This window comes from Heptranchias perlo, chromosome 42, assembly GCF_035084215.1.
Source record: "Heptranchias perlo isolate sHepPer1 chromosome 42, sHepPer1.hap1, whole genome shotgun sequence".
NCBI lineage: Eukaryota > Metazoa > Chordata > Chondrichthyes > Hexanchiformes > Hexanchidae > Heptranchias > Heptranchias perlo.
In genome coordinates this window covers 10,376,195-10,386,857 of record NC_090366.1, presented here as the reverse complement: position 1 = coordinate 10,386,857, position 10,663 = coordinate 10,376,195, and the positions used below count along the sequence as shown (strand labels likewise).

General features: G+C 40.1%; 1 protein-coding gene across 1 annotated transcript in view; it reads left to right on the top strand.

The window, feature by feature from the left end:
* Positions 1 to 329: 329 nt before the first annotated feature.
* LOC137306132 (uncharacterized) overlaps positions 330 to 10,663 on the top strand; it is a 61,567-nt gene continuing 51,233 nt past the window's right edge. Inside the window, exons 1-7 of the mRNA XM_067975191.1 lie at positions 330 to 2,710; positions 3,308 to 3,682; positions 5,557 to 5,868; positions 6,432 to 6,689; positions 7,619 to 7,912; positions 8,768 to 8,861; positions 10,381 to 10,468. Of these exons, the coding sequence (XP_067831292.1) occupies positions 2,668 to 2,710; positions 3,308 to 3,682; positions 5,557 to 5,868; positions 6,432 to 6,689; positions 7,619 to 7,912; positions 8,768 to 8,861; positions 10,381 to 10,468 (1,464 nt within the window). The 5' untranslated portion in view covers positions 330 to 2,667. The remainder of the gene's footprint in view (positions 2,711 to 3,307; positions 3,683 to 5,556; positions 5,869 to 6,431; positions 6,690 to 7,618; positions 7,913 to 8,767; positions 8,862 to 10,380; positions 10,469 to 10,663) is intronic.

The following is a 10,663-nucleotide window of genomic DNA, read 5'->3' as shown; positions in this document are numbered from 1 at the left end:
AGGACTGAGATGAGGAGAAATTTCTTCACTCAGAGGGTGGTGAACCTGTGGAATTCTCTACCACAGAAGGCTGTGGAGGCAATTCACTGAATATATTTAAAAAGGAGCTCGATAGATTTCTAGACACAAAAGGCATCAAGGGATATGGGGAGAGAGCGGGAATATGGTATTGAGATAAATGATCAGCCATGATCATATTGATTGGCGGAGCAGGCTCTAAGGGCCGAATGGCCGACTCCTGCTCCTATTTTCTATGTTTCTATGATATACAGAAGTGGAACTGCAGTTTATTCTCACCACCAAAACCAGTTGAGACTGAAGGATTCTGTCGACAACTGAAAGTATCTCAACTCTCGGAAAGTTGAAAGATATATCCACTACGAGGAAACGTGATCATGAAGCAATCAAATCTTACTGAAAACGAATATTATATAGACTGTTACGTCGGGATGTTTTGATACAACTCCGCCTCCTTTGAATGTTACAACGATGCCTTTGAGAATGGACATTTTCAGAGAGTGTTTGGTATCTTCACTTCTGTTAGTTGGAAGATTTAATTATAATAAAGCCCATAGGATCCAAGCGAAAGTGGGATGTTGGATCCAAAATTGGCAGGAAGCAAAGGTTAATGTTCGACTGATGATTTTGTAACTGGAAGGCTGTTTTCAGTGGGATTCCACAGGATTCAGTACTGGGTCTCTGGCTTCATGTGGTATATATCAATGATTTGGACTTAAATGTAGAGGGCATGATTACGAAGTTTGCAGATGATACCAAAAAATGCTCGTGTTTTTGATAGTGAGGAAAATAGATGCAGACTGCAGGAAGATATCAACAGACTGGTCAGGTGGGCAGATAAGTGACAAGTGGAATTCAATCGGGAGAAGTGTGAGGAAATGCATTTGGGGAGGGCAAAATAAGGCAAGGGAATAAACAATAAATGGGAGGATACTGAGACGTGTAGAAGAACAGAGGGACCATGGAGTGCATGTCCACAGATCCCTGAAGGTAGCAGGACAGGTAGATAAGGTGGTTAAGAAGGCATATGGGATACTTTCCTTTATAAGGCGAAGCATAGATTATAAGAGCAGGGAGGTAATGCTAGGGTTGTTTCATTTGGAGCAGAGGAGGCTGAGGGGAGATTTAATTGAAGTTCATAAAATTGTGAGTGGCCTAGAGGGAGTGGATAGGAAGGAGATATTTCCCTCAACAGAGTCGTCAATAACCAAGGGCATAGATTTTAAGTAATTGGTGAAGGATTACAGGGTAATTAAAGAGACATTGTTTCATCCAGAGGGTGGTGGGGGTCTGGAACTCACTGCCAGAAATGATGTTAGAGGCTATTCATCGCATTTAAAAATTACTTGGATGAACACTAGAAGTGCAGTAACCTACAGGGTTACGGACCAAGAGCTGGAAATTGGGATTAGGCTGGATTGCTCTTGTTCGGTCGGCGCAGACACGATGGGCCGAATGGGCTCCTTCTGTGCCGTCAATTTAATTGATTCTATGATTTCTATGATGAAGGGTTTCCAATTTGCTCTCGCCAGTGTTGCACTACCGACCAAGACCAAGATCAACCGATGTCGAATATTCACTTTAACTGATTGGAAAACGGGCGTGAGAGCTCAGCCCACCTTTATCCATCTTTGAAATTCAATTAATGAGGCAATTGACCACCGACGACGGCAAATTTGTTGATTATGATCCGGGCCTCGAATCGCCGATTGGAAGAAATAGTTCGGGTCAATCCCCCCCATCAACATCATTCCACTTACTCCCAGTTGAAGTTGGCGAAGAATTGTTGAGAATTACAATGTAACCAGGAATTTACCACACTGATCAGTTTGGTGAGACCTGTTGTTTCTATTAATCGTATCTATGTATTTTCCAACGGCATGTGCATTTATGACACAAGCTTGAAATCCATTTTACAGGTCCCAGGCCTAATACCGAAATTTGAAAACAAAACACTGCAGCAAATGGGGTAGAATTTTGGTTAATTTTAGCACATTTAGAGAGCTTGCGTGTGAACAGAAAGTGGAAAATTAATGAGAAGAAAGGCTGTTTACCACAGCGTCAGTCGATTTACTGACAAACAGCTCCTATCTCTGACGCCACAGATGCAGATTGGGGCACTAACTAATCAAGGCGAGGAAACCACACGACAACAGATTGCAGCAAAAGAACTAACTGCGGTTACACGTTACCAATATTCACCTCGTGCTGGCTGCCAAAAAGCTAATTGTTTCTGAACATTGAGCCAGAAGCGTTTGCAAGCGGGGCAGAAACCTCTTGTTAAAGATTCCAATATATTATGTGCATTTGCTGGGTGTGTGCTTGAGAGGAAGAGAGTTAAGCTCTTTATGTTTTAAGTATTCTTTAGCAACTATTAGATATACCACAACAACACATTCATTCACTGTCGGCCACGCACAGCGCATGTGTAAGAATTTGCCAGCAGCCCATCTCGCCAACGAAGCTGAGTGAGTATACACTGTTTGTACAGATCGGTTGATACCGAATACCTGACCTCCCCGATAGTCTGATGATGATTAGCAATGGAATCCAATATGTGACTGGCAAGAATAATGCAGAATCCTGATTAGTTTTTGTTGTGAAATAGGTTCTTCATTCTGACAGTGAAATCGGGAACAGGTTTCAGCTATGAGGAGTTCCGTGTTTCTTTCTCTCATGACATTGACAGAAGGTAATTTTCTTCTTTTTTTGTTAATTCCTACAAAAGGTGATTTAGCTCTTGTGGGGAGAGAATAGCACAATACTAATACAAATAATTTTTAGTTATTGATTTTAAAACAGGTGAAATAGGAATTTCATGACTGTTTGACGCGTTACGTACCGGTGTTTAATTGCCTTTTAACTACTATTCAAATAGTCTTTAAATAATGGACATTCCAAATTAAATTTAATGAGTATTTTAATTCATATTTATTGAGTAATTCAAGGGAGAATCAAGGGATGTTGAATGCATATCTAAGTCAATTTTAGGGAAATTCACTTACATTTTAGTGGATATGAATTCTGTTTTTGATGCGTACTGCCTATGTATATTATTGGTACATGAAACTCCTATGAAATAGGCGTTAATATGAGTATTTCAATAGCTTTTGATTGATATTTAATAGGTGTTTTACGTAATTATGTAAAGGCATTAAATGATATTTAAATTGATACTTTGATGTGGGATTACTTCTGAATTTGTAAATAATTTAATAAATCTTTAAGATATTTCAATTGACTTTGAATGGATACTTAAAGGGGGTCTAATGTTTTTTTTTTCTCTCAGTTGTTTGCAATGCTCGATGGTCTGTGGTGATTCCAAAAAGAGTGTCGGCAGTGTTGGGTTCGTGTGCACTGATCCCGTGTACGTTTGAAGAACCGATCTATGACGCCACGCTAAAGGGGTGGTGGAAAAAAGGAGGCCCTGATCCTTGTAAGTCCGGGGAGTCCGTTATCTACAGTTCGAGAGATCCACACGGGCAGCGTTATAATTATGCTGATAGAGCTGAGTTCAGCGGCGACCTTGAGAAAAGTCAATGCTCCCTATTGATCAACAACATCAGAAAGAGTGATGAGGGTATTTACTGCTTCTTCTTGATAATTGTCTGGCATAATGGTGGATATCACACTGGTCGTTCTCAAGTCCTTCTTTCAGTTTCAGGTGAGTTTTTCTTTCTTTATATTTTTATTAAGGCGAGAACCAACCTAAGTGTAAACTGGACACATTTAGTGATGTGCCCGGCCGAACTCAAAGGATGGTTGAACCACAAGGTGCAAAGGTAGGTATGAGAAACACAATGGTTCATATCCTAAACACAGAAATATGTAGAAATGACAGCAGTGAACCAGGCCGTTCGACCCTGTTGCTCTTTAACTTCACTTGAGCAACACTCCGAATTCCATGTGCTTGGCCTGTTCTCATCTCCTTTTATTCCCATTTCACTTCAACCGCCTTTCCTTTAACTTTCAAATGAGGGTAGATTTTGAGCTTGTTGGCTGAACGTGAAACTGGAATTGTTGGTCGGACTCGCAATAGGGGAACCAACAGATCTTCATGTCCATTGAAATAAAAGGAAATGAAAATCTGGCGGTTGCTGGAATAGGCGACTAATCTGGAACGCCAGTTTTGTTTCGGGCGCCCAAGTTCAAAATCTAACCCGGTTTATTTCTATTCTTCTGTCCCTTTGCTTCATAAGTTTTTTACCTCTATCAAAGATTTATTGACATTGAATCGTATCAGCCTCATATTTCAACATTCTCAAATCTCTCCTATATTCCCTTGCAACTCCGTTTAGTTCTTGGAGTTATTTACTGTGTTGAACGTTCAACTTTGGCATGGGTGTCAAACTGTCGGAATCGGATATTCCTCCAATTAAACACCCGTATTCCTTTCCTTGGATTCCAGTGGAAAATAACATCGGGAGAAATGCATAATCGGCGGAGGATTCGATACTGCCAGTTGTGCACCATTTTCAAAAATGAAAGTTATCTCCGACAACTGCCATCATTTAACCTCGGGAAATTTGGACATCACTCCCTCTATCGATAAAACCAAATTATCGATGTACACAGTGAGTCGAGGGAGTCCCTGAACACAACCCTGTGGGACACCGTACTCAATTCCAACCATTCTGAAATTCTGCACTGAACAGCGATTCACTGTTTCCTCACTGCTAAACAGTTTGTATTGCCGTTTCTACCTCACTCTTAATTCCAAAGCTCTTACTATCTTCTGCAATAATCTCCTGCGTTTCACGTTGTCAGTGACTTCCTTCAAGTGACAGTAGATTACACTTCAGATTACTTTTTTGTGAAATGTTTTTGGAAGTCGCGAGGACGTGAAAGACGCTACATTAATGGAAATTCTTCTTTTCGGGCTCAAACATCGTCTTAGCGCATTCCCCCGCTTTTAATTAGATCCCAATGAATAAACAGATTTTAGATTTATTTGTAAAATGAGTTCAACTTTTAATTGACTTCTTCATTCTGATGTCCTGTTGCCAAAATGATATTCCTACTGAAAGCTTAATGAGTTTTACACGAGAGATGCGTACTTTGGTTCTCCGGCACAAGACTATGTTACCCATCGTTTTTCTGGTTTGTCCATTTCTTGAGCATCATCTCTCTATTTTGAAGTTCGTTTCCAACAGAATCTAGGTTCTCTCTGATCTGCATTAGTCACCATCACACTTGTTCGTTATATTTAAAGATCTAACGTTGATTCTGTGTTCAGTTTGCAAGACTGTTTGATTGGACTATAGGTTTCCGATCCATAGTATGAATAATTTAGGTGATACAACGACAGGTGGTTAATTAAGTGGGGACATATATTGCCCGCTGAGACATTACACCACTTTATAAGTTCAAGGAGGATTCAGGATAGCGAACTTACTAGCGACACATAACATACAAAGAAGAAGAAAATGTGATTTTTCTAAATCTTTATCAGACATAGTTGGAAGTGCTGCTTCTGGCCACTCGCCCGGTTTAAGGTTGAAATGATTGTCATGCTCCCGTTTGTTCCTGTTCTTACAGACAAGCCAGAAATTTCAGGTTATGGGGAATTGACTTCTGGAAAAACAGCTCGACTGACCTGTTCGATCACCCACAGCTGCCCATATGACAAACTGCAACTGAGGTGGAATGATAACAACGGGTCCCTTCCTCTTCCATGGGATGCTAAAGATGGGGCAGAAATTTTCAATGAGCCTTCCGGTTCTTGGATAGTATCATCGGTGCTCACCTTCACTCCATCATCTGCTCATGACGGGAAAAAGCTAGGATGCACAATTATACTTAATGGGTTCCCAAGTTCTTCTCCACAAACTCTTAACTTGGAGATTAAATGTAAGTGCCTGCTGTGAAGTTAATAGATGTAAACTGTCGTCCAACGGGTTGAAAATTTGTCCTTCCACCATAAGGAATTTATTAAAGGTTTAGGACCGCATCAAAGAATGCACCGAGAAGTGGATAATCAATTAATCGCAATGGCACTCAGACAATCCTTGACAGTGAGTTTATTTTAGGAAGATTAGGCATGTTCATTTTTATCCAAAGGTTGTCCAGTGACCTTCTGAGTTTAGTCGGTCATAAAGGGATACAAAAAAGGCAACGGCGAGTTAGGGTCTCTAGCTGGTCTCTGCGTTGCTCCCAGAGCTCAGCTATGGTTGGATCGAAGAATTTGGCCAGAATGGGGTACCAGTGTCAGCGTACCAAGGTGCCACCAAGGAGACAAAAGAAGAGACAGAAAATTTTCGAAGAAAATCATTTTTAGTTTAAGATTTAAACTCTACGAGATTAAAAAATGGAATTTTGAAATTCAGACACGATCTCTTAACCAATATAATGATTTCATTAGGAGTTACTCATGCTTACTCAACTTTCACGTTTTGCAATACTGCTTGTTTCAGATGGACTGGAAAACCCAACCGTCAATTCCTCTATAGTTGCGGTGGAAGGCAGTTCATTATTATTGTACTGCACGGCATGGGGAAAACCAGCGGTCAGGTTAAGATGGGTGAAAAATGGTGAAGATATCATCAAATCTTCCACCAGTGAACTAACACAGACATTCCAAAATATTAAATCTGAAGATGATGGTGAATATTGGTGTGTGGCTAAAAATAGCCGAGGCACCGCGAACAGCTCCACACGGATTTCTGTAGAATGTAAGCGTGCAAGCATTTGTCATTTAGATAGTACTGTTTCATTTCACGAACTGTCGATTAGAACCTAAGTTTCTCTTTCCTGATTGCGGTAAAGCGTCAATGTGAAATGAGCTTTGGATGGTTGCACCCATTCCTTGCGGATACAGTGCAAACAAAATCGATGGCTATAATAATTGAAATTAGCTGGTCATCTCACTGAGGATGGCAGGAGTGGACGAAGGCACAATGTGACATAAATGCAGCAGGTGGCACAATTGGGATATGGACAGAAGCATTTTTGCTGGGAATTTTACTCTACATATAATAGTTCAAAACTAACACTGGTAATCTGATATAAGTAATCTTGCATTGATTCGAACTGACGTCCCTCACTTTGATGAGCATAAATTTGCGAAAACATAACTAATAAAATGGTGCTAACCCCATCTCTGTCACTTGTATTAATGTTGAGTTTAAAATGTAATATTCAGAGACACGGTCCTTTGAATTATCGCCCTGTTAGCTGAACATCAATAGAAGGAATGCATCAGTCCACCACAAAGCAAGGTGTATGAAGAAATATACCTCGTGAAGAAATTAAAATTAATTGACCCTTTAGAACACTGAGAGGTGAGACGCGTTGGTGGGTATGTTGTACAGAATTACCAGTCTGAGATTGCTCCCTCTGAGTAATCCCCCACAACATCTGTCAGGAGAAGTATGTTTGGACTGAACATTCATTGGATCCAAAATGAAGTTGTAATAAAGTGCTAACTTGTTATAAGTGAAAACATAATAAGCGATAAACCTGGTGTGGCATCGGCTGCTTCATATTAAAATACAATCTGCCAGAACCTGTATGGTTAGTTTAACAACTAAAATAATTGTATTTAGACACTGCAACTGTTTGACATAATAATTTCACACTGAAGTCTCTGTTTTTTCTGCAGATAAACCAACAATAGTATCAGGCCCGATCTGTACCAACTCTGAGGACTGGACTGATTGTAACTGCAGTGTCAGAGCCAATCCACCAGCAAATATTACATGGGGACTCAATGGGAGAATCATCACTGGGAACAGGTCAGATGTGAAAGTCTTCTCCTGGGCGGTGAATATTTATCTGGTGCAGAGCTCCCTGACACTGACTCACCCAACTGGAACTGGAACTAGAATTGAAATCTCATGTGTTGCAGCAAACGTGCACGGTGATTGTGTCAGCAAATACCAACTCCACTCTGAGGGTAAATGTTAAATCTATCTGTCATTTGATTGCTGTAAACGAGTTGGTGCATCACTGGTCAGTCCCTAACTGAAGGTTGTCAGGGTCAGCAAATACCAGCTCCATTCAGCAGCTTAACATTGAGTTTATATGAAATTAGTGTTAGGAGGTCTTTCCCTCTGTGGCCAATCATCAACTGAAAGCGGTCGGCATTATCCATTTTAAATTTCAGTCTTCTGAAATTTGCCGCGTTTATATTTGCCAAGATTAGGTGAAGCTTTCTGTACAGCACAAATAGTCGGTAATCTTGAAAAAAAACTTCTTCTGAATTAAGATAAAACCTTTTTAAAATACGGTTTCCTCACAACATAGGATATCAAACTGCAACGTACCCTTTTGTGTATACAAGCTCATTTCTATCTTGTTCAGACTCATCTGCGCATAGAACGCCAGTATTTCATAATCTATGAGAAATTGAATTATCTGCATAGTTTATTGCTCTTTCAGCTGCATCTCGTGATGTTGGCTGACTTATATTCTGATTAAATTATGCGCATTGTTTCTTCCGAGTGTGGAACATACTGAGGGAATTGTCATGTGCACTCAATTTTTCAGATGTGATTTGTACGCCACAGATAAGAAATCAATCTTAAATTATTGATTACAAATTTATACCAGAATGCAACGCAGGAACAAATTGTTTCGACGCAGGGATCCGCAGGATGGGCCGAATATAATCCCTGATTGTCCATTAACTTTATGATCCGAACATGATGGAAGCTTTTTTCCTCACACTCATAAATGTGTTTCCAGGATTGGTGTTTTAGTCACAATACATTAATGTATATACATTAAAGTGCCTTTTCCAACATTTTAGGAATATTCTCCTGGATAAATATCTTCATATTAGGAGGAGGAGCCGCTGGCCTGGTTATTCTAATTGCAGTCGTGATAACGGTGAGGAGACAAAGGTATGAGTGTTTCTTAATTGCATAAACTGGAGGTGTATTCAGACAACTATAAAGTGGACCTTGCATCAGAAAGACTATGTAACAGAAACTCGTTTAAATAACCACCCACTGAGAACAGTGAGTCTGAATTGGAGCAGTGTGGGGAGGGGCAATCTTCCCCTGAACAGTATCTCATCTCCCAGCACCAACCACAGAGTAATATTAGTGGATGCTTGAATCCGGCTTCCTGTACATTCATCCTGTTACATTATTGGAGCTTTGTTTCCTTATGTTTAACTTGGTAATTTTTGGACTTCAGCCTCTCGTTCTGCTCGCGTGGCTGATCGCTCGAGCCCTATGTCCCAGGGAGTGTTTTAAACTCCCCTGAAATCTGGGTAAAGTTTGTCGCATGCTCAAGGGGTGGACATAGAATCGCCGTCAGTTTGTTTCAGCCGCTGCGGTTATTGGGCACTCCCGCGCGAGCCTCCTCGTCATGGGAACGTCTCAGAATAACTTTATACTCGAATTTTACTTAGGTTTTACTGATGAAGCAAAAATATATTACTTGTATATTATACTATTTGTTTGAAACTGTATATTTACACTAGTTGTTAAGTTTATTTGGCTCCTGGAGTGGAAAATTATATTTAAAAATGGGGTGCAACTGATATATTAAAGTATGATATAATAAATTCATTATGGAGCGGTACTCATCTTATCCTCACCAATTCGTTAAACTATTTGGCCTGGCTAGCTTTCTTCGAAATCCCCAGACAAACTCAGTGCTTTAAAATGGACAGGCTGATATTTACCTTCAGAAAGGTTACCGGCTCCAATAGAGTTCAAATAACAATCTGTTCGGTTCACCGTGAGTTGCCAATCAAAGTTATCCTTCAACAAATCACACAGAAGGTTAAAATTTGAAAAGAATGACGGGGTTTCTCCCATAGGCGGCTCCTGACAACAGCCAATAATTGGGAAACAGTCCTTACTGAATGAGATTGTTTGAATTGTGTAAGTTTTAAATCCTTCGTCGACCATGACATAATTGCAGAAGCCAATTCCATGCGAAATAATGTAAAAATGCTCCTTTCAGAGGTACGAAAGAATGATCTGAGGACGATTAATGAGAATTATTGATTCCTCGTTTCAAACTCCAACGGCTTGAAGTCATCCACGTGATAATAGTGAGGAATGTGTTTCCACGTTGGAACTCTTCCATCTGCTGTTTAACAAGGCGTTGAATTTTTAACATGCCCCCTCTGTCCGTTATTTAGTACAAACAAATTTCACCCAGTGCAAATAGCACCAAGCCATTGAAGAGCTTCATCGATAAAGAAAACGTTCTCTTTAGAAATGTGGTCAGGTGGAAATTGAAAAGAAATGGTATGAGGCCTAATGTGTGCTAATCAGGAAATGGAAAGGACACAAATCTCTGCTAGCCTACTGACTTCGTTCATTGTACAGTTACAGCATAAATTAGGTAAACTTATTTCAGTTAATAATGCGAAGTGCATCATTTATATTTGTGATTATTCAGGAAGAAACTTGGTGAAGCTGCGTATGTTTCAGAAACGGATGGTGATTCGGTGATTTACGCTGTGGTACAGAAAGCACGAAACGCTGAGGTGAGTGAAGCCACGCTGGATTGACATTTGTAGGATATTTATTTAGCTTTCAACGAGCAAGTGACACAAAGTAAGCAAAACCCAACAGATAAATGGAAGTTTGAGAAACTTGGTGGCCGTTGTTTTTGAGCTAATAGTAGCCTCCTCATGCCGCTAAGAGTGAAGTATTTCCACAGACTCTAAATGTAGTGACCT